Genomic DNA, 23,929 nt, shown 5'->3' on the forward strand with positions numbered 1-23,929 from the left:
GTATTGAATAGAAATGGTAAGAGTAGGCATCTTTGCCTTGTTCCTGACCTTAGAGGAAAAGCATTTAGTTTTTCACCATTGAGTATGGTGTTAGGTGTGGGCTTTTCATTCATGGCCTTTAAAATGTTGAGGTAATTTGTAATTTACTTCTGTTCCTAGTTTATTGAGTATCTTTGTCATGAAAGGATGTTAAATTTTGTCAGATGTTTTTCTGCATCTATTGAGATAATCATGTGATTTTTATCCTTCCCTCTGTTAATGTGCTATATCCCATTGATTGATTATTGTGGGTTGAATCATCCTTGCATCCCATGGCATGAATCCCATTTGGTCACGGTATATGATCCTTTTAATGTGCTGTTGATTGTGGTTTGTCAGTGTTTTATGAAGGATTTTGCATCTGTATTCATCAGGTAGTTTTCTTGTAGTGTCTTTTTCTGGCTTTGTTGTCAGGGTAATGCTGAGCTCATAAAACGAATTTGGAAGTATTCCTTCCTCTTTAAGTTTTTAGAAGAGTTTGGGAAGGATTGTATGTTAATTCTTCTTTAAATGTTTGGTAGAATTTACTTGCAAAGCCATCTGATTCCAGGCTTTTCTTTGTTGGAAGGTTTTGGATTCTGATTCAGTCTTCTGTAAGTCACTATTTGTTTATGAGAGCACAGCCTGGGAGAGGTGACAGGCAGCACAGGGCAGTGGGCATCAGACACGGACACCATGGTGCCTGCCACCCCTGTGATGGGGTTGTGGGGTTTGGGGGAGCCTGAGAAGCTCTCAGAATTGTAAAAGGGGCTGACTTTTAAACACAAAGTGCAACTGTTTTCTGTGTGAGGAAACCCGCTCTGTGGAATACCAAACTTGAAATGAAAGGATTTTTTTTTTTTTTTACTTTATAAAATAATTCATCATAGCATTTTTTAAAAATGTGTTCTTCCTATACGTTTAAATTATGTAGCTTGGGGGCACCAGGCTGGCTCAGTCGATGGAGTGACTCTTGATCTCTGGGTTGTGAGTTGAGCCCCACATTGGGTGTAGAGATTAGTTAAAAATAAAATCTTTTTGGGGGCGCCTGGGTGGCTCAGTCGGTTAAGCGGCCGCCTTCAGCTCAGGTCATGATCCCAGGGTCCTGGGATCGAGCCCCGCGTTGGGCTCCTTCCTCAGTGGGGAGCCTGCTTCTTGCTCTCCCTCTGCCTGCCGCTCCCCCTGCTTGTACTCTCCCTCTCTATCTCTGTCAAATAAATAAATAAAATCTTTAAAAAAAAAAAAACTTTTTTTTTTTTTTTTTTTAATGTACTTGTGGAGCCACCTGGGTGGCACAGTTGGTTAAGCGTCCTACTCTTGGTTCAGCTCAGGTCATGATCTCAGGGTCCTGGGATCATGCTGCATCGGGCTCAGTGGGGACCCTGCTTGAGATTCTCTCTCCCTTTCCCTCTCCCCCCCCCCCCCGCTCGCCCCTACACACACACCCTCGCTCTTTCTCCCCCTCCCTCTCTCAAAAATAAATAATTCTTTAAAAAAAAATGTAGCTTGGGAAAAAAAAGTTTCGTGAAGTTTCATGAAAAAAGTTTCTGAAGCACTGACTTTGGCAAGTTTCCTAACCTCTTCAGATCTCAGTTTCCCCTTCTTTCAGATGAAGGTCAGATGAGGTGTTCTCCTCAGCTCTCCACCGCTGGCTCTCTGAGCTCTGTGGTGTAAATGGATGGCAGCGGTCATTGTGGGAGTTCAGGAGCGGGTAGCTTGCAGGGCAGGACGAGCGGTGCTGGTGCTGCCTACGGGAATTCTGCCGGGAGAAGGAGCTGGGATTTTGCTCTGTGGCTCAGACTTAGACTTGGCCGGGCCGGCAGGTTCACTCTTTGGCAGAGGGGTATCCACATCACCAACACTGCACTTTAGTTTTTCTTCCTCCCTTTGTAGGAACACCCCATTTCTGGGCAGTCTTCTTGGTTATGGCCTGGAGGGATTGTGTGCCTAGATGGGAAGGTAAGACTGCTGTCCTCTCCCCTCCCCCCACACTTCCTCCTTTCTATTGCTTAATCAGAAAAGTGTCCCTTAGCTCTTTTTCCAAGCCACCAAGTTTGAATTGATCTTTGCTGTTAGTGAGAGGTGGGGAGGCACTTTCTGGTTCCTGCTAAAGTTACCTGACAGCGGAAGGCGTGCATCTGATAATTACAATTCTAGGGCTTCCAAGGCCTGAGCGATTTAGCTAAGAGCAGTAATCCTGATCTTATCAGGAAGGTTTTGTAGTCCAACAGTGTTGCTTATAACAATATCTGTTTTACTTCCTGAGGCTTCAGTCGCCTCTTAGGATTCTCCTATAATCCTGCCCATTACCCCCTTGTGCATGTCTCATTACCTCCTGGAATCAGTTAAAAGTGGTGGGAGGGCAAAGATACTTTTCTTTTCTTCCTACCAAGATCTGGGAATTGGACTTTTAACATTACAGCATCAAAGCCTGGCCAGCAGTAGAGCTATGTGGTGTGTAGGTGCTACCCACAGTAGAGCCGAGGTCTAGCCCAAGAGAAGGTAGTTCATGGGTTGCTTATTCAAAAAATAACAGTAGTAACAACAGCAATATTCAGCCCAAATACTTTGGTTACATTTTATATTTCAAAGCAGTTAATAGTATCCATGAGTTTGCTATCAGCCCCTTTGAAGTCTAGTTCCTTTGCTAATGACTACTTTGAGATTCAGGCCCCAGGAATTTGCCCACATCCTTGACCTTGGGGTTCAGAATCTATTAGATTATAGAGTAGACAGAAAGGAAACACATTACTATTCTGTGTTTTCAGAGAACACTCAGGAATCCCTATAGAGTTTGTCAGTATGTGTGACAGTGTTCTAAGGACAGGACGGTTTCTTAGAGGTTTCAGAATATGGGGAGCCCAAGTGAAGAGTTGGAAGCTTAGCCTCTGCACTTTCAATCTGAAGGAAAGGGTTAACTCTTGCCTTGGGGAGGAGTGAGGAATGGGAACTAAAATTGCTTTGGACATCTGAGCTGTGCTTTAATAAGATATTCCAGGTGGTCAAGGAGTAATCCTAAAATAGCCTAGATACTTAATTGCTTTTAAAGTCAGGCGCTCCTGTCTCTGGGGAGGTACAGCTCTAAGGAATGCAGTGCTGGCTCCTAAGATCTTGGAGGCGTGGTCTGGTTGTGCCTCTTCTCTCCCCCCCCCCCTTCCCCAAATCCCAGTAAAAAGAAAGGCCCAAGGTAGCCTTCTCTGGTCAGGAAACACTGGTTGAATTTCTCCCTTTCTCCTCCCCAGAAGCTTGGCTCTTGCCACCACCAGCTGCCATAACCTGGCTTCTTCCAGGGTTATGGGATATTCTCTCTCCCTCTCTCTGTCTCTCTCTCACACACCCTATCCACCAGAGACAGTGGTCTATTTTTTCATTAGCGCTCAAAGGCTTCCTGCTTGATTCCCTGCCCAGTGTCTCTGCATTTCCATTCTCTTGGTAAGATTCACAGTCATCCTCTTTCTCTTTCCTACCCTTAGTACAGATCCCGTCATTTCTCCCTGGTCCTACTGCCCCCCACCCCACCCTGGATTCTGCATGACTCCCGCACAGCCAGCCAGCAGGCCCCAGTGCTGGCTTTCCCTCTCTGGTCTTCTGTGCCGTTTACAAAAGTAGTATGTCGGCATTGCAAATCATTAGTGAGGGCCATTCAAAGTATCTCTTGTTAAATGAAGAGTCATACTGCTCCCTTACTGGAAAGACTACATATTGTGAAGGTGTTAGTTCACTGAATTATTCTATCATTTCATTGCAATCCAGATTTTCCTCACTGGGGGCAAGGGAGAAGCGGGAGAGCAAGTGATGGGGCTTGATAGATGAGTCAAAGTTAATCTAGAAAAAATAAGCAATTGTTTTTTTAATCGTCTCTCTCTCCACTAAGATCCATGAGGTCAGAGGTTCTTAACTATCTTGTTCTTTTTCCCTCAGAACCCTTCACAGTATCTGGTATATCCTAGGTGATCAAATGTTTGTATGTGAACGAATATAATGAAAAATTGAAAAGTGAAAATCCCCTATAATCTCAATCCAATTAGGTATCTACATACATTTGTATGTTTATATTCTATTTTCTCCAACAAAAGTGGGTCATTAAAATCATCTAAAACACCAATTTAATAACTTATTTTTCTGTTCAGAAAACATCCACTGCCTCCCCCCTGTTCACAGTTCAGAGTTTAAATTTCCTCCTGGTATTCAAGGCATCTCACAGCCTGTTTCCACCTCAGCTATTCAGACTTGCATCCTCCCTGCCAAAACACGCCCTGTTTACCCCCCCACTCCGTGCTCATTTACACTGTAAATCTTCCCTCAGCCCATTCTTCCAGGCCGGCTTTATCTCCACCTTTCTTCCACCTCCTGGGCACTTTGTGTTTTGGCACTTTGACTTGCTGTATTAAATGTTGTGTGTGTCCAGCTTGTTTTTCCAACTATGCGGTAAAACTCTCAGTGGGGAGAATCACTTTTTTGGGGGGTGGGCTATTCTCAGCAGTTTGCACAAGGCTCTACCTGGGGTGGTTTCTCAGGAAATCAGTGTTGAATGAATTTGTTATAGGGTCTTTGCTTCTCAGGACATAAAGGGCCCCTAGAGGCCCTCTCATCCAGCCCTGTCTCATGTTGGATTCCACAGCATGACGTCCCAGACAGATGGCCATCCAGGGGCAGGAAGCTGCCCACCTCCTGAGAAGGCCCCCTCCATTCCTGGGCAGTTTGGATTGTTAGAGAAGTCCTTATTCTGTCCACCTGAAATTGTCCTCATGACAACTTCTGCCCAGTAACTCTAGTTCAGCCCTCTGGGCTTTACAGAAAAAAAGGAAAAGGGGAAAAAAAAAAAAAAACCCTTCCTCTTCTTCTGTAAGGCAGCCTTTTAGATTTTCTAGGAGTGAATACATTTCCCCTCTGTCTCCTTGGTCTTCCAGGGTTGAGGTGTTGAGGAAGCACTGTGTTAATTTTGAGCAGTCAGGTTACACTGATTCATTGTTTTTTGAAGGTCTTTTATGTGTGAGTCACAGTGCTAGGTGCCATATTCCACTGGTCCTCCCAGAGACATAACCTGCTTATCTCTCTTTCTCTTTCCCCTGATGCCCTGGCCCCGGGGGAAGACAGGGGCCCATCCTACCCTGGATGTTCTGTTTTGGAGGTAGTGGTGAAAGGTTAGCAATTCTTATTCCAGTACCCCCAGCACCCTAGATAAGTCTCCAGCCGATGATGTGTGAAGGCTGGTTTCCTGGCTGGCTGTACTTCCCAGCTGTCACCAATGAAATGAATCAGGGAATTAAAGAATCTCCCTTTGAGAGGACCCCCGAGGGCCATGACTTGGCATTGTAGGCATTCTGTAACTGGAGGATTTTTTTTCTTCTCCTCCTCCCTCTCTCCTTTCCTGTTGTCCCAGTGAGAACACTTTTTCTTTCTACCCACCAGGCAGAACGGGCGTAACAGAGAGAGCCAGACCTGGGTTCATGATATATTGGCGCTGCCACTTGGAAGCTCTTGAGACCCCAGGCCAGTTAACCCATTTGCTCTTTGAGCCACTGTTTTCCCATCTCTCAAATAACCACCTCTACATCACACAACTCAGTGAGAAAATGCCTGCAAAGCCCCTGGCCCAGCCCTTGCTGCACAGAAGATGCACAAACATCAGCTTGCCGCTCCCCTTTCTCCTTCCCCCTTCCCCCAACCTTCTTTCGCTGCCATTTTTTGAGGGATTTAAAGGCACAACACCATGGCTTCCCTGGGGAAAAGAAGCTGAATATGGACATAGTAGCCAAAGTAGTCCTGGGTGGGTATTTGGGGACAAACTGTCAGTTTCCTGTGAGCTCCTGGTGAGATCAAAGAGGTTAAGAGGGTTCTCAAGTAGGAGAGGCTGGGAAGGTTGTAAATGGTAGTAAGTGAGCCCTCGCTGAGCTACTGCTGACTTCCCTGCACGCATCGTGGGGCTATTGAATGTCACAGAGCCTGTTTCCCTGGGCCGTAGACTTGCCTGCAGCGGCCCTTCAACTGAAATGCTTTTCTCGGGGACCCCTCGGCCCTGTTGAGCTGGCTCCCTTTGGACGTGTGTTCCCCACACTCACGTCTGCCACTCCCCACTGGCCTCCCCACCATGGTCGCAGTCGGCCACACTTGGCATCCAAGAAAGAATCATCACTGGGCTTCCAGCAGTCACACCCACAGCCGGGTGAATAAGCCAGGAAACCCGCACATAACCTCGAAGTGCCTAAAGGAGCTGTGTTTTGCAGTAGTTGATCAGAGCCAAGAAGATAGCGTGGAAGCCTGTAGTCCTCCTTGTGAGAGGAGGAGGGAGAACAGAGGCGTTGTGGGGTTGGAGGTCCCTGCCTTTCAGTAAACGTGTCCGTGCTTTCTATGTGCTGGGGGTGGGAGATACCCTGATGGGCCGCACGCAGACGGGGGACAGAGGCGGGGGCACAAGTCGCCAGCACACTAGGTGACAGCCCAGAGGAGAAAGGCATTGATTCTGCCTGATTCTGCCCAGTGGGCAGAGGCGGGAGGCTTCGTGCAGGGAAACAGCATTCCAGCAGGACTGTGAAGGGTGGGCAGGTCCAGGAATTACTCTCACTTCAGCCAGAAAATCCTGTGAAGCAGGGTTTAACAGCCCCGAGACAAAGAGTAATGCAAAGAGAGTGGACATTTCCCCATCATCCCCAACGGGATATTTTAGATTAAGTAATGGCCCATCCTTGCCTTGGACAGAAGAAGACACCTCCACTCCTGGGAAACTGTCGCCCTCTGTTTTCTTTAAATCATCACTAAAATTCCTATCTGTGGAATGGTGGGATTGCCCAAAGAGTTGGATGTCCTCTTTCCGTCCTGTTCTGGCAAATCTCCCTGTCCTCTGCGGTCACTGAGCTAGGGGTGCTTCAGACTAAAAGCCCGTCACTAAGCAGATTTTTAAGGGTTTCATATACAGCAGGCCAAAGCTAGTGCAAGGTCCGACCCTCCCACCGCTCGGGTTCTGATACCATTTGAGAAAAGCTGGCGAAAGCCAAGGGGTCATGACAACCCCCAGTCCCCTCCCCACCCCCACCCCCAAGGCGTTCTCCTCTGTTCCTGAGCTGAGCTCTCGCACCTGGGTGTTTATTTTCACACGTAGTCACACGGTGCTTGCACTGGTGTGCTGGTTTTGACAGTCCTCTCCTGCTGTGGGAAGCCCTGTCTGGGTTCTGGGTTGTGGATTCCGTCCTCCCCACCCAGCTGAGTGTTAAATCATTTCTGAGGGAGCATTCTGAGTGCCTGGAAGTTACTGTAATTAGCAAAAAAATGGTGTTTTCATCTTTCTTCGTGACCCATAGAGAAAGAATCCTCCTGTGAACAGAATCCGCTTCAGATCTCCAGCTGGAGAGGCTGGGAATTGAGCTGCCGCAGTAAACAGCTGACATAACAGAAGCAGCAATGATCCCCCATTAAATGTCTTTCAGCCGATAGGGGCTCCCAGGATAATTGACTTTCCAGCAGGAATTACTGGCTCAAACAAAATCACTGGGCATTAGGGCAACCTCCTGCATCCTTTGAAAGGGGGACTGTAACTCTGTCTGGTTTTGCTGACCTGACAGGCATAATTCATCTTGATTATTCATTGTGCTAGTTGCCACCAGATGACACCAGATTTCTGTTGACTGTAATTACAATGTGGGGATGAATCTTAGCTTTTTTTCTTTTTTTTTTTTCTCCTGCTTGGTTATTGGCCTCCCTGAGCTGAAGAGCTGTAGGGAGATCTCTTAACGTCTGCCTGGGGAGATGATGAGTGCACAGTCAGATAGCATTTACTGAGCACTTCCTTACACACATCTTTTACGAGATAAGCAGGGGAACAATTTGGTGTAGCCTGTTTCATTTCAGCTGACAGAGTGTCAGTTCTTCTTGATTATACTTCCCTCCCTGTGTACTAAATTGCTGATATCAGAAAATGGGTCTGCATCTCAGAGCCCTCTTTGAGTAGGGGAAGCAACGTATGGTCCCAAAATGTAACTGAATAATAACCTCCTGCTTTCAGGCAAGCTTGATTAGAGGAGGAGATAGGAAAGAAGGGAATTAGACTAGGCTTTTGTATTACTGACAAGGTTTTACAACCCGATCCCTGAGCAGTCCAAAGAAAGTCCTCCCAAAAACCTCTGCTCCCCATCCCCAGATGCCCCTCCCCAGCCATTTGCACACCCCAGTGCTTGCACATGCACATGTAGTCCTGGAGGAGAAGCGAGAGAGTGACAGGCTCCGTGCATCTGGTCCCATCCACCAGGTCCTCCGCTGACCAGCATGGCAGAAGTAAATAGCAGACTTCTGCTGTGACATTTCATATTCCCCACTAGTGGAGGGCCTTTTTGACTCTTCTGTACGGTAGATGTGTGTATTTTTAGAAGAGGTGCTTAATTGATTAAAATAGCCAGTTATTGCCTTTTAGCAATGTTATAGTTCATCAAGCATTCACCGGGGCCTATTAAGCGCCGGGCAGTGTGCTGTATGCTGGGGGTACAAAGATGGATGAGACCCTTTCCTCTCAAGGAGCTTACAGTGTGGTGAGGATGATAGATAATTCCAAGATACGTTAAATTCCAAACTTAAAATGTACAGAGATTGCTTCCAGAGTACTTAGCGCAGCCACAAGTGAGAGGAAGGCTTCCCCCAGAAGATGTTGCCTAATCCGAAGAGTTAAGAGTTACCCAACTGAATAAAGGCAGGAAGCAGGTCCCAAGAACATAAACAAAGGCATATTTGCCATTTCCTCCTATTGGGCTGAGTGGTGTTGGTTTAACCTAATCAATTAAATTAGGATTAGGTTTTCGTTATTTCTCTGATGGAAATGCATTTTACCCTAGTGGCACAGTCTCTGTACCTTGGGAATAATATCAAGCTCTGAGGACCCTCCTATCACTAGACTTACAGCTTCTACTGGGGAGGCTTGGTCAAGAGACCAGAACTTCAGGACCTGTGTCCTGCTCCCTGTGACCCTTTATCCTCCGCTTAGAGTGTTCATGAGGGAAGCTGGGCTAGGTGTCTTTAATAACATACCATATAACATACCGTATAGTATCTAAGCACGCCATAAAAATCATACAAATGCATAGACCATACAGAACCTGAAGAAAAGTGGTACAGCTCAGAGTGATGGCTTCTGGAAGATCAGCTAGGGATGAGCAGGTTCTCAGAAAGTCGGGCCTCTGTGTCCTTCTCTTTCAGGATTATCAAGGATAAGTAACACCCACCCTCTTCCAACAAATGGATGTGATTCTTCCACCTGACTCCCTCTTATTTTGGAACTGTAACTGAAAGCAAAAGATGTCCCTGTAGGAGTGGCAGAGGTGGTCAGCTGAGCAGTCTTTTATAGTCTAAGCCAGGATAGCACAGTTGCTGAGGGTTTTCGTCTTTGCCCCGAATGATTGCCTTGCCCTCTGCCACTCTGTCCTTTTCCCTTCTGAACTCTGTGCTTTGTTCCCCTTCAGAATGGTGGTTTGGCCTGGAATGATGATGCGGATGGAGGCCGGGGAAGAGAGATCTCTCGAGATTTTGCCAAGGTCTGTAATGTTTCCTTTGTGATAACGAAAGGGGCAGTTCTCCAGTGGGTTGTTGTATCTGATCCCCAAGGAATAAGGACAGGAGTGGCCTGTGAGTCACATCTGTAGTCAAACAGAGAGATGGTTGTGTATCTCTGGTGTGAGACTTTCTGCATTATGTGTTTTTTCATTGTGTGTTTTTTTTTTTTTCTGGGGGGACTGGGATTGCAGCTGTATGAACTGGACGGTGATCCGGAAAGGAAAGAGTTCCTGGATGACCTCTTCATCTTTATGCAGAAGAGGGGTGAGTGTGCAGTCTACGCAGTTTTTCAACTCAGTGAATATTAATTGAGTGCCTACTGTGTGCAAGTCACCATTAGGCTTCCTCCGTGCAGAGTGCCAGCATCTTACTTAGCCCAGGAGAACAAGAGGCATTTCCTGCCGATCGGTTCTGGCCTTAGCAGAGTAATTGGCAGACAACGAGATCGAAATGGGCAGAGAGGGCCTTGGCAGAAAATGAATGGAATGATCCATCCAAACTTGGTCCTGCCTGATTTGTGATGCTCTCTTCTGATTAACTGGTCTCTGGAGGTATTTCGAATTCAAATGTACTTTTTCCTTAGCCTTCTAGCAACCTTAGACATCACTTAAACTAGTATGTGGGGTTTCCTATTGGTGTACCTAGTCTTAAAGAGACTGAGAAAGGCCAATAAAAGAATAGAGGTCCCTCAGGATTTGCTGAGAGGGTCTGAAATGATCTGGGAAAAGGGAAGGCTAACTCTTTTTTCTTATCCATTGGCTCTTTGATTTTTTGCACGCACTGGCTTGGTTGGGCCGTTCCTGCAGTTTAATTGTAGGTTGCGTGGGCATCTGCTTCATAATACACCTTCCCACTTCTCTGTCCATCTCTCCTTCTCATTCCCATCCCCCCTTCCCCAGCCATCTCCACTTTGGACCCTGGTGTGACTGAATCTTGAGCCCAGTGACTCAACTTCCTGGCTTTATATCCTGTCATAGCAATGGGTTCACCAGCCAGGTCAGCCCTCAGGAAGCATGGCCAGAAACCCAGCCTCTCTAGGAGAAGGTCCTCAGCAACCTGCATAGCTCCACCTTCATCACCTTCAGGACAAAGCCACACGAGAGAGCTCTTGCCTGGGACTCTGCTTATGTCTAATCATGCATCCCCGGGTTTCTGTGTCAGCTCCTTTATTGAGACATGGGACTGAAATCCTCCTCTTCATCTTAGGCTGAGCTATAATGGCAGCCCCCAGCAGGTACTATTCTCTGTGAACTCTTTTCTCTCCCTCTTCCCCCCTTCCTCAACACACCCTTCCCTCTCTCCCCCTCCTTCCTCTTCCTTTACCTTCTAAAGCCTCATTGCTGTCCTAGTAGCATGCCCATTACTGCTGGTTTTTCTTACAAAGACAATTGAAAGTTTTGAGTCTCGGTGTCCTCCCATCTCCAAGCCTCTCAAAGCAGTCTAAGCAGCCTAATTAGTTTACTCCTCCAACTGCTATCTGGAGCTGCATGTGTCAGTAAAAAACAAGAATATAATCCTGAAAGATAATGTGACTGGCAGCAATGAAACTCCCTGGTTGCCCTGAGAGCGAAAAATCCACTTAATACTTTGGTCTCCCTTCCAATTACCTTTTAATTATTTACACGCTCCACAAGCCCAGCTGGTGCAGACCCAGGAGCTGATCCCGTCTCAGAGGGGCTGCCATAGCAATATAGATTTTAATCAGCAGTGTGGCTCCACTGCCTTATTTTTTACTTTATTGTTTGTCGCCCTTCCCAGAAGGATTTTTTAAAGGAAAATAGAAGTTAGATCAGCCTAGCCAAGAGTGAATCTCAGAAATGATTTGTTTACTACTCTGTGTCCCCGCTAGACTAGGAGCTCCTTGAGGACAGCCACTTTGTCATTTCTTTGTGTCCCCAGCCTAGCACGGGGCCAGACAGGGAGGTGCTCAAAAGGTGTTTGCCGTATGAGCAGTCCTATAGGTTTTCCTTACTCAGCAGGCCCTGCGCGGGGAGGCTGAGCTGCCCCCCTTCGATAGCCACCCTATAATTGGAAGCCGGCAGCAAAAAGCAACGTGCGCTGCAAAGCCTTCCCCTCCGCGGCGGCTGGGGACTGCCAGACTGCCATCGAGTAGTTTCTGAGCGGGAGTAAGTGACTCCCCTTGATCGCGTCAGTTCACGGTTATTCAGGCTGGACAAATCGTTTTTGTCCTCAGCACTTAAAACGTGAGGTATTTCACTGTTTGCTGGCATCACCCATAGAAACAGAGGAGTCTATTTTGCTACTTGTTAGTTACCTGAATACAAGGTTTCTCAGCCTCAGCATATTTACTTAGGGGGCTGGACAGTCCTTTGTGGTAGGGGGCACCCCCCCAGTCATGATAACCAAAAATATCTCTAGACAGTGTAAACGTCCCCTGTGGGACAAAAGCACATTCCCCCACCGCACCCCCCGTTGAGAACCACTACTATAGAAGGATGGGAAAGAGGGTGAAGGTCTAAAATTTCCTTTGCAGAGAAATTCTTTCTGGAAATCATCTTACCTCCACTCAGGTAGCAGGACCTGAGGGCGGCGGGGGCCTGCGCCGAGCAATATCACAGGGGCCCCTCCCGCGGCTGAGTGCTCAAGGGGTGGGTGCTGGGACCCTTTCCCAGGCTGGGGTTCAGGGGAGGCCTCTGAGAATAGCTGCACCTCCCCCGGATAGGAGGTAACAGGAGTGGAGGACCCACACAGGCGGAGGCAGAAGCGTGTGACCCCATGACCCGGGCACAGCCGGCACCCCACCGACCAAGAAGTTAGCACTCTGGTCTATGCACGTAGAACATGGGGAGTGTCACCAGAGTTGGGCCTTCAGGAAGCTTGCTGTGGCAAGCGGGGGGGGGGGGGGGGCGGCGCGGCGGTGGGTAGAGAGGGGAGAGCGAGGCACAGAGGCAGGGTGGAGGTGGTTCCCTTTAAACTCATGGTGATCTCCTCCCTGGAAAACTCGCATCTGATCCTCTAACCTAGCAGGGGCGCCTCAGGAGGGCTGCGAGCAGATCAGAGTTTTACTCATGTGAAGCTTGCTGTCTTTGCTCTTCACACAATGGTGAGACCGAGGGCCCCCTGGACATTGGTGACTGATTCATCACTCCCAAATCGGAGTGTCTGGGGCACTCAGGAGCCAGATATAATTAGTTGGGTCCGAGGAAAAGCCTCAGAGACGCCGGCAGCAGGCCAGCGATGCTCCTCCAGAGCTAACGGGAAGGAGAAACGTAGGCTTCACAGGAGCCACTGAAAACGGCCTGAGTTTAAAGGCCTGGTGACTCCCCCCTGGGCCGGGAGTGGGGGCAGGCAGCTTTGATACTGCAGGCTGCACCGCCGAGGACGGGGACAGGGCTCTGAGGGAGGCAGCGGCCAGCAGGCTGCCCCAGTGAGCGCAGCTGCAGGTGATAAAACGGCTGTCCAGTGGGAGAGGGGCCAGGCCATAACTGCTGCTTTGTGCAGGGTCTCCTTCGCTTGTTAACATGTTTGAGTGAATTGACTGCAACAGATGGGCCTTTCAGCTCCAGGCACCTTGGTTTCTGGGCCAGACCAGGGTGACTTGCACCCCGTTGACCCCTCCCCCACCAGCAGAGCAAGCTGCCCTAGAAGGAGCCTGAGAAGAGACCCAGGCAGGGGAAAGAGCTGTAGGCTGAGTGCCAAGCCAGGCTCACATCCGCCCCCCACCCATCTCCATGAGCTAGAGCAAATCCTTCTCCTTCTGGGGGCCACAGTTTCTGTATATGTAAAATGAGAGGGTTCAGTTAGAGTTAATCTGGAAGTTTCTTCCAAGTTCTATGTTCTGTATTACGTCTGTGACTGTCTTTTGAGCTCCCAACACATAATGAGCCACCCTGAGTGACCAAAAAAAGAAAAGCCCCTTTAGCAATTTCCTATCAAAACAATTGTGTTTTGACCCCCAAGACCAAGTGCTTCTCCCCTTTCCTTACCTAAGCCAAATTGAAGTCAACAAGTTGCCTTTGCTTCTGCTGCCCCACCAGTGTTTCTCTAGAAAGATTGGTTAGATTTCAGAGTTCCGATGCCCCTTCTTGCTTACCTTTGGCTGCATGCACACGCACGCACATGTGTGTGTAGAAAATACACACACGTTTCTGTGCCAGAAATAAAGCGAAACTATTGTAAATAAAATTCTCTGGCTAATTAAATTGACTGTGGGTGGTTTCTGAGATATCATTCTGTGATAGATATTCCAGGGGGAAATCTAAGTAGGCCAGAGGGGAACTGATTTGGAAGTCTGATAAGCAGAGGCTTATAAACAACTCCATTCTTCATCAGTGAGGAAGAAAAGCTTGTTTTCTTGTTCCCTAGGCCGTGAAACAGAAAGAATCGATTTTGCTGTTATTTTTATTATCCCGTGAACTTTATAGAACCCTTTCAACCCATTTTCTGATCTCCTCCCCACAGCTCCAGCTCTAAGGGGTAGAGCTAGAGCAAAGGTCACCAGGTTAAGGGACTTGCCTAGGCCGCAGAGCCAATTTAGCATTTGTCCCCTGACTCCTGGGCCAGTGCTCTTTCCCTCTCCTGCACTTGAAAACTTGGTCCTTAGTACCAGCAGCTCCATCGCTTCCTGTTCGGGCAATGGGCAGGCCTGTCTCTCCTTCAGCCTTCTGAGCCCCACAGAGAATGCTGGTCCGCCTCCATGGTGGGGTGTCCGGTAGGGTCTGACAGCATCTAGCCGATTAAACTCAGAGGTAGAACTATTCGTGTAAGAGGAGTCTTCACCTCAGGGTAAGGCTATCTCTCAGGGAAGGGCAGATGTGACAGTTCACAGTAGCACAGAGGCTGCCATCTGTCAGGGCAGGATGGGGTGGAGGTGCAGGGCATAGGAGGCGGAAGTTCTGACACATCGTGCACGCACCTAGAGCACCCTCTCCCTGCCCCAGCTGGACACACCAGGTAAATGAACTGCTTAGTCACAGAGAGGACAAGTTTTGTCAAGACCTCACCCAGAGAACTGCCCTCCTTCCCCCACTAGTTCTGTTCAAGGCTGCAAACTGACCTTGGTTTTCCCAAATGGATTGTTGAATCTGGTTTTGATGTGTATATACAAAGAATTTACTGTGGGAAAAGGGTTTGGTCTGCCTCAAAGTGCAATTTGAGTGTTTTTCCTTCTGTTGTGTGCTTATCTATCCATCTCAGGCAAGGAAATGTTCATGACATATATTGCTTTGCCTTTTGGTGGAGGCAGTTTCTCATATATTCTTTTTATCTTGAAGTAAATGGTCTGTGCCATGGACACTCTTCCTGATCGACTAAAATATGTTGTCTTTGTCAGATGAAATAGGCTTTGGGGCTTCATTTTCTAACTTTATCCCCAAATGAAAGTCTAAAATGCAAATCTGGGGCGCCTGGGTGGCTCAGTCGTTAAGCGTCTGCCTTCAGCTCAGGTCATGATCCCAGGGTCCTGGGATCGAGCCCCGCATCGGGCTCCCTGCTCAGCGGGAAGCCTGCTTCTCCCTCTCCCGCTCCCCCTGCTTGTGTTCCCTCTCTCGCTGTGTCTCTCTGTCAAATAAATAAATAAAATCTTTAAAAATAAATAAATAAATAAAATAAAATAAAATGCAAATCTTTGTCTCTCAGCCTTTGAGGCCAAATCTTTTTCTCTCCTCAGGTGTTTCAACTACTACTGATAAACTGCTTTTTTCTTTTTTCCACTTGTAATAGTCATTTAATGCCCTATATCTACTAGTTATCCATAATAACTGGAAGGGATCCTGGTTTTTGGAAGGCATGATTAATTTGAAGAGCCCAATTTTGTCATTAAATTTAGCCCCCTCCACTTCAATTTTTTTTTTTTAAGATTTTATTTATTCATTTATTTGAGAGAGAAAGAGAACACGAGCTGGGGAGATGGGGAAATGGGCAGAGGGAGAGGGAGAAGCAGACTCCTCACTGAGCAGGGAGCCCAACATGGGGCTCAATCCCAGGACCCCGGGATCACAACCTGAGCCAAAGGCAGACATTTAACCGACTGAGCCACCCAGGCATGCCCCCTACCTCCTCAAATCTTTTTTTTTTTTTTTTAATCTTATTTATTCATTTGAGAGAGAGAATGAGAGAGAGAGCATGAGAGGGGTGAGGGCCAGAGGGAGAAGCAGACTCCCTGCTGAGCAGGGAGCCCGATGCGGGACTCGATCCCGGGACTCCAGGACCATGACCTGAGCCAAAGGCAGTCGCTTAACCAACTGAGCCACCCAGGCGCCCACCTCCTCAAATCTTTTATTGATACTTTTAGCACTTGGTAAAATGGAGTTGATAGTTTTGCCGTCTTTGTTCCAGGTGAACTAATACTTAGTACCTCATCCAAGGGTTGGTGCAGGAAAAGTCTAAAGCAGGGGTTTGGTCACACTTACACTTGAGAAGCTAGTGCCACGGATTGACAATGAAAGACAGCCATGCACTCCCCAGGCCAAAAGGCCCTTGAGTTGTTGGGCCTTTCCCCAGCCAACTTTCTGCGCCCTCTCCTGGAAACACCAGTCAGGTCTGTTGATCAGCAGCAGTCAAAGCAGAGAAGACCCAGTGGTTCGCCTCCTTCTAACTCCTTGGCCAACTTCTCTGAACAGAGTTTTTGAGAAAGGAGACAGCACAGCCCTAACCTTCATTTGATTATTAGCCATAGGAAAAGACAGCATTAAACACTGACCTTCACCTAAAGCAATTAGTCTGAGCTAGAGTACCAAAAAGAGTGAGGAATTTAAAGTGAACCTCTCAGGTTGGCTGCTAGGAGTATAAATGGGCACAAGCACTTTGGAAATGTACTTGGTAGGATTTACTACAGCTAAACATAGGCCGACCCTGTTACTCAGTAACTCCACTCCTACGCGTATACCCAACAGAAATGAATGCTGCGTTCACTGAATGACATCTCCAGGGTCTTCAGAGCAGTACCATTCGTTAGAGCCCAAAACTGGAAAGAACCCCAGCGTCCATCAGCGGTGGAATGGACAAACGGTGGCACAGTCCTATAGTGGAATTCCACACGCAACAAAAAGGAATGAACTGCTGTACACACGGGAGGGCTCTCACAGACCTAATGTTGAACAAAAGAAGCCAGACATGAGAGAGTAGATACGACATAGTTACACGTATACAAAGTTGAAGAAAATCACCTGCGGACATACGGGTCAGGATAATGGCTGCCTCCTGGGAGGGAAGAGGTGGGGGATGCATATTGGTTGGGAAGGGGCGCGAGAATTTCCTGCGGCCCTGGAAGCATTCTGTATTTTGATCTGAGGAGTGTACACAGAAGTAAAACTCCAGTGAGCTGTATCCTTCAGCTTAGTGCGCTGTAGAATGTATCTGTTAGACCTGCTCCCTGGGACATCAGAGGTGGAAGGCTTCGAGACACCTGTCAGTGCAAAATGGCAATATTTGTCCATCTTGCCTCTGCTCTGCTTTGCGGAACAGTCGGCTGCACATTGTGCTGCACGCTGCCAGACGCGGCTGCCCCGTTTCCTAGGGTGAAGTATTTTCTACGTAAACAAGTTAGGAGGGAAATCAGTCATTTCTCTGTCTGTTTCTGGGCAGCAGGACCAGAGCAGGGTAAGAATTAATATGCAGAGGAATGGACAGGAAGCCTGTCTGCCTGTGCACATTCCCTGCTTCACATGGGTCTTAACTCTACTAGGCTCTCCACTCGGCCGCCCAGCTCTCTTGACAGGCAATGGAAATGATTAATGATCTTTTTTAAAGCCAGGAAAAAGTAGCGAGGGTCCTTGGCAGGGCCGTGTCCTGGGTCCTGGGCCCTCACCCCTGATCAGTGGGCAGGAAGGCAGCCATGTGACTCTGTCTGGGGTCCCTGCCCCCAATTGCATCTGGTCATCATTGCAGTGGGCCCATTCTCTGCAGTGGGGAGGAAGTCGCCCTCCCTCCCACACTCCTGCCATCTCCCATCTTTGTCTCCAGTGCCCAAGGAGGCCATCTCCTCCATCTGCCCTCACCCCTACCCCTAGCTCTATCTCCACAGTCTGAGTGGCAGGAAGGAGAACAAAGTGCCAGGGAGCAGGACTTTTTTTTGTTTGGCTCCATCTGGCTGGAAGCTCCTGATGACAGCTTTGGCCTTGCGAGTGCCCGTGCCCAGCAGCATTCCCACCACCCAAGGGTTAAAGCCCCAGGAGCCCCACAGCCTCGCTGGGTCCCTGGCCCTCATAAAAGCCTTTTCTACACTGTCCCTTGGGCTGCCTCAGGCTCCCTGGCTGAAATCTGATAAGGGCCCTCTTTGTTGGAACTGTCAGTCTCTTTTATTGAGGAGGGAACTGGAGACCAGCGGCATTTCTTGGGGTACAGATAAGGCCCTGGATTCCTGTCAGAAGGAGCATGATTAATTACCCTCAATCCTAGCTCCTGCTTTGATAGCAGTGACTGACAGTACACAGGCTTCCCCGTCAGGTACTCACACCCCCTCTGGGAGGCGTGATGGGGGCGGAGATTCAGCCTCCTGCAGGGCCAACACCAGTGACCCACAGAGCACTCTCTGAAGTGGCTGCTTGCTTCCTTCCTGGTTCTTAGCAGGTTGCTTTTGCATTTATTGTGGACAGACACCTGTCACCTCTCAGATGAAGAGCCTCCTTAGAGGAAGATCTAATCCAGCCCAGAGAGCAGACCAGAGACACCCCTCTTCCCCTCAAGGTTGAGGAAAGAACGAACGTTGTGGTCTGTGGCCACACAGGGGCTTTCCTAGGAGAAGTTCCTAAACCACCATCTCAAGGTCACTTGGCAACATTATTCCATAATTCAGGCAAGCTCCTAAAACCAAGCCACCCTCCCTTTGGTAATAACCACGACTATCAATTTTTGTTTTAAGTTTTTATTCATAGACTCATGGGACTGAAAGTCATCTAATCCAAATTCCTCATTTCACAGATGGAGAAACTGAGACCTGAATATGTCCAATCCTCATCCCCACCCCCCAGTATGATATATTGGTTCTCGTTCAGAAGGTAAACTCAGCTAAAAGGCCTTCTCCCCCTCTCTCTTCATAGCTGAGTCTCCTTGGGACAAGGGAGATGGGTGCCAGGTCCGTTAGAGCAGACTGTAGAGACAGACCAGCCTGAGGATCCAGCCTCTTTCTTGGTTGTCAGAAGAATGGAAGCCAGGACAGGTTTTGTGTCTGGATTGTCTGGATAACGTTGAGAAAACCATACCGTCATTTCGAGCTGGCACTCAGAATAGTCTCAGCTTTGTTTCTGACAGCACCCGGGGGCCTCCTGCCCTGGGAGCTATTTTTAGCAGTTTCACAGAGGGCCAGACTCTGGGAAGAACGTGCCCAGTCTCCTTATCCATTGATCTCTGAACCAGGGTGCCTGGCTGGACCACAGAGCAGGACTGTGGGGCCCACCACCTGGTGCCAGTGCACCCCAGACCTGTGGTTTTCTCCCCAGAGGGGCTGGGAAGAAGTCACTTTTTGGTTAGATTTACAGTCTTGACTTCAAATGCCACTTTCCCCTTCCTTGTCCTAGCTCCCATACCTACCTCTGTTTCCCCCGCCCTGAGCAGTTCTCAGCCTCATGCAGTCACACTCCACGACTATAAAAAGGCGCATTTCTCATGAAATTTCTACAACTATAACATCGTTACCTTTCAAAGAAGCCACCTCAAATAACTAGACAGTGCAGTGACTGCTCAGAGTAAATGTATAATTCCTCTCTAGGGGGTTGTTTCCAGAAGCAGTGTGAGCCACACCTGAGAACCTCTCATGGTTTATGACTACACCTCATCTTCAGATAAAATCAGTGTAAACGGCCTGGTCACTTCGTATTCTCCTGGCTTGCCTCCATGAACGACCATTTCTAAACGTAAAATACACCCTTTATGTTTGAAGGTTTACCACCATTGGAGATTCTAATGAAAATAATGCCAACTCAGAAGGCCATTTGCAAATGGATTTCCAAAACCGCAGGGTAGCTGGTTCCCCAAGGTGACTGTTCTGGAAGACAGCACTGCATCGGCTGGGCAAGCCCCCTGCCTGATCTTACACACTCAGCCGCGCCCATCTGTGTATGGCACAGACCCAGCTATATTTCACTCTTTAACCCCTGCTTCCTCATCCCTTTGACCCCACTGAGTGCAGTCATAGATTCTTTACCTTCTCCAACCCCCCTGGCTCTCCATCTGTTCTGCTGCTGCTTGTCCACTTTGCGTGGGACGTGGACACAAAGAGCTTACGCACCCTGGGCCTCCATTCCCAGGCTGTTTACTAAGGGTCGTGACCCTAATGAACCTGCTGGGACCTGAGAGGAGAAGGTGACTTCTGCTCAGGGCTGTCAGCATCAGACACGCGATGCTGGTGACAGGTCTGGCGGGCATACCACAAGCATGACAGAAATGCGTCAGAGGGTCCCAGTTGGGTAACCCATAGCTGGTTGCTTTGACTGTGAGAAACCTTTTTTTCCCCCATCTGCACGACAGTTTAATCTGTTAAACACTATAATTCTTATAGGGCATGGTGAGGGGGAAGCAGTCTCTCTCTGCCTTCACGGAGCTTACAATCCTCCTAGGATGCCAGGTGAATGTACGTAAAACGATTAGAGACTACCTGCTGAGCTTTGTAGGGCTTGTAATAGGAATTCTGAGAGAGAAGAAATCCCCCTGAACTGGGATAGTTAGAAGATTCTTCCTGAAGGCCAATGTGTAGAGGATTTGAGCGGAGGCAGGTCACGTTAGGCTTGATGAGGGAAAGCACAAAGCAGAGAGTAGAGTAGAAATGAGCCTGGTCTGGGGAGGGTCATGAGGAGACCCAGCTAAAGAGTGAGAGAGTGCGTCGTCGGGATGTTTGAAATACTTCACAGGCAATCTTTTAAGGGGTGTGGGGAACCCGGGTGATGAGACTGGGCAGGCGTCAGGGTCTGTGGTGTGGAACAAGGACGCGAGCATCGTGGTGGCCGCAGTGCGCAGGTGGAGCGCATGGGTAAGAGGCCGCCGTGGGCGGAAAGGAAGATACGTCTGAGAGGCGCCTCCAAGGAAGAATCAGTGGAGCCTCCTAACCACCTCAGGGTGGGCGATGGGGAACGAAGAGGGGCCAGTGCTGCCTGAGACCTCAGAGGACGATGGTGTTGCTGGAAGAAGAGGAAGTGGTGAGAAAGGAGGGGCTGGCTTTGGGGATAACGGTGAGCTCAGTGCGAACATTCTGACTTGGAAGTGAACAGGTCACCGTGGAGATGTCCTAGAAGCTTCTGGAAATGTGAGGGGACCTTGAGAGTGGTCCTTCCAGAGGCTCCAGGTGATGCCATGAGGATGCAAACTGGCCTGGACCATGAGTGTGCTCGGGCAGACAGGCCTCCAGAAGGAGGTGGACCTTGGCCCTGGTCCTACCAGGAGACCAGTTCTGCCAGACCAGGCTCTTGTGCTTATGTCAGGAATCAGATTTATTGTCCAGAGCAGCACAGAGAGAAAAAGTTAACCAACACAAGCTGCATGTCTTGGCAGGGTACCCACAGTCCTCTGCTATTTTTACCTGTGTATCTTTGGATCTAACACTATGACCCCTTTGTGTTTGACCCTCCGAGGACCAGCTGACCAAGACGGAGTTCTCGAAGACCTCATGCCCCCTCCTCACACTGCTGCCACACAGCACCCCCGCCCCCATGTTCATGCTGCTTGCTCTTCATGGGACCCTTTGCTCCATTCTCTTGCTTGAATTACCCCGTGAAAGAGTTGTTGAGGCCAGCATTTCAGGGCTGGGAAGAAAATGCCATTCCTTGAGGGGAAAGAAGCAGGAGGAGCTGAAACAAACAGCACTGCTCGAAAATCAGGCTGGCTCACCGCCCACCAGGCAGTCAGCGAGACCTCGGCAAGACTGGGCGGTGGGAGGGGGCCGAGGCAGAGGAGAACAGCCTGTGTGCAGTAAAAGGAGTTTGCCATCAAAAGGCAACAAGTCTCATACCCTGCCCCGGACGGTGACCCTTCCCTGTGGAATTCTCCCCTCTGACCTCCAGATCATTAATCCTGAGGCTGCCAAATGACAGTCATCCATCACGCCTCCTGCCGAGCATCCCAGCGGCCTGTGGAAGGACCCTGGGCCCGCCCTCCCTGCCGTCCCCTGGTGCTCATTAGTGGGCCTTCCTGCCTGGTGCCAGGCTTCCTAATCAAGTCCCTGCTCCTCTCACTTCCCTTCAGGGCCAGTGGCGGAAGCTGCTCTGACCCTCCCTCTTTCAGAGGCCAGGGAGGGGTGGAGCGATTAGTGGGGAGAGAGTCGTTCAGTGGCTTTTCATCCCCCTGGAGACCTGTGTGTGTCCAGCAGCCCCTTTGACTCAGTGGGGACACAGGAGAGAAAACATCTCTCTGTCCTGCCGCAGGAGAGGAGGAAGCAGGCGGTACTGTTACAGAGTGCACCGGAGCCGTGCAGGTGGGTGGTGGAACCGCTCAAGTGGCTTCTGAAGGCCCCAGAGGGGTGTGAGTTGCCACATCATTAGGAAAGAATCTGGACTCCTCCTGCTCGCCAAAAACAAAACAAAACAAAAGCCCAACTTTGAGGCCACCTAGTGCAGCCCTCTTATTTACAGATGGGAAGACGGAGCCAGAGGCTCATGTTTTAAGCAAGACCACAGAGCCTCTGAGTCAGACCTGTCTTTGTGCTCATCCCAAGGAGAACTGGCAGCTAGTCTTGATAGCTTCCAGCTTTGGGAATTTGAGTCAGATTAAAGCAGATTCATGAACATATTTCCAACTCTGCAAAAGCTGGGCACGTGCATATGTCTTCTTTCTCTGCTTGATGACACAACCCTGTTTCTCTATTTGGACAATCACAGGGACCCCCATCAACCGAATCCCCATCATGGCCAAGCAGATCCTGGACCTGTATATGCTGTATAAACTGGTGACAGAGAAGGGGGGCCTGGTAGAGATCATCAACAAGAAGATCTGGCGGGAGATCACCAAAGGCCTGAACCTGCCCACATCAATCACCAGCGCCGCCTTTACCCTGAGGACCCAGTGAGTGGCCGGGGCCTTAGGCAAAGGAAGCTGAGGCTGGGAGAAAGGGGATGTTTTAACCTAGAGGAGAGGAAGGAAGGAAACTCCACAGTACAGTGGGCAAGATGGGAGGAATTCCCAATGCAGCCAGGAGCATTCTGAGATGAATCCCTTTCTACACCTAAGTGATCATGAGAGCCACCATTTCCCAAGTGTCTGCCTAGGCTACTTTGCCATTCTGTTTCTTTCAGACCTCACCATCAACCCTGTGAGGTAGGTGCTGTCTCATTCTTCAGGAAACAGAAACTGAGTCTCAGAGGTTCAGTGGTTTGATCAAGGCCATACCAGCTAGTAGTAGTAGAGCTGAGATTCACCCCTGGGCTTCTGGCCCCGTAGCCACTCTTTCCAGGACATTATCTCCCACACGGCACCTCCACCCTAAGCCTAGCCCTTCCTACCCGACACTCTGCTTGCCCGGCAACAGAGGACCTGGGATTTGGGACCTATTTTTGTCATCATTTGAGTTAATTATGGGGGTCCTAGGAGCAGGGGAACCAAGAGTAGCATCAGAGAATGAGGGCTGAGGGGAATCTGTTCGTTGGCACACACTAGTTGTTGCTCTCTGGAGAATATGGAATGAGCATCAGCGAGGCAGAATGCTGAAAAGGAGAAAGGCTTTATCTTTGGAACTGTTCCAGCAGAAGTTGGGGACGGAGCTGTAATCAGTACAGCAGTCCTTCTCTCAAGGTTCTTGGGTAGAGAATTGCTTCTTGGGACATGTGATGCAAAGAGGGACAGGAAACAGTGCTCCTACCTGACCAGCCTGACTCAGAATGGTGAGGGCATCCAGGAGCCAGGAAGACATTGCAAAAACATTTCTAAATGGTACCTAAAACGGTGCCAAAACAAACATGAAACATGAGTGATGATGTTCTTTATTTCTCTTAAGGAACGGTGCCTCCATTTGGAGCAGAGTTTGGTACAGTGTTGAGTAGCAGCTAGAGGGGCCTGGGGCAGGGCATCTGGCCACCCTGGACCTTTCTCTTCTGCCAAGTGATCCTGTGTCCCAGAGGCCTGTCCCACAGAGACCCATAAACTTAAACTGGGTGGCCTCTGGTACCGTCCTGGACTATTCTCCTCCTTTCCTTCCTTCCCTCCAGGTATATGAAGTATCTCTATGCCTATGAGTGTGAGAAGAAAGCCTTGAGCTCCCCGGCCGAGCTCCAGGCTGCCATCGACGGCAACCGGAGGGAGGGCCGGCGGCCCAGCTACAGCTCCTCCCTCCTGGGCTACTCGCCTGCTGCCGCCACCGCCGGGGCCCCTGCCCTTCTCTCCCCACCCAAGATCCGCTTCCCCATCCTCGGGCTGGGCTCCAGCAGTGGCGCCAATGCCAGCAGCCCTCGGGTACCCCCCACAACCACTCTCAGGAAAGGTCTGTAGGGCCCCGCGG

At 49.3% G+C, this 23,929-nt stretch overlaps 1 protein-coding gene across 2 annotated transcripts in view; it reads left to right on the plus strand.

Annotated features, from left to right (window-relative positions):
- The window catches only part of ARID3B (AT-rich interaction domain 3B), a 52,909-nt gene that overhangs the window by 22,615 nt on the left and 6,365 nt on the right, over window positions 1-23,929 (plus strand). Inside the window, exons 3-7 of one of the 2 annotated variants that reach the window (XM_034994301.1) lie at window positions 1,912-1,977; window positions 9,462-9,533; window positions 9,744-9,816; window positions 22,317-22,500; window positions 23,640-23,911. In XM_034994301.1, the coding sequence (XP_034850192.1) occupies window positions 1,912-1,977; window positions 9,462-9,533; window positions 9,744-9,816; window positions 22,317-22,500; window positions 23,640-23,911 (667 nt within the window). The remainder of the gene's footprint in view (window positions 1-1,911; window positions 1,978-9,461; window positions 9,534-9,743; window positions 9,817-22,316; window positions 22,501-23,639; window positions 23,912-23,929) is intronic. The other variant, XM_034994302.1, reaches the window with a different exon arrangement.

This window comes from Mirounga leonina, unplaced genomic scaffold, assembly GCF_011800145.1.
Source record: "Mirounga leonina isolate KUSES-001 unplaced genomic scaffold, KU_Mleo_1.0 Mir_91, whole genome shotgun sequence".
Taxonomy (NCBI): domain Eukaryota; kingdom Metazoa; phylum Chordata; class Mammalia; order Carnivora; family Phocidae; genus Mirounga; species Mirounga leonina.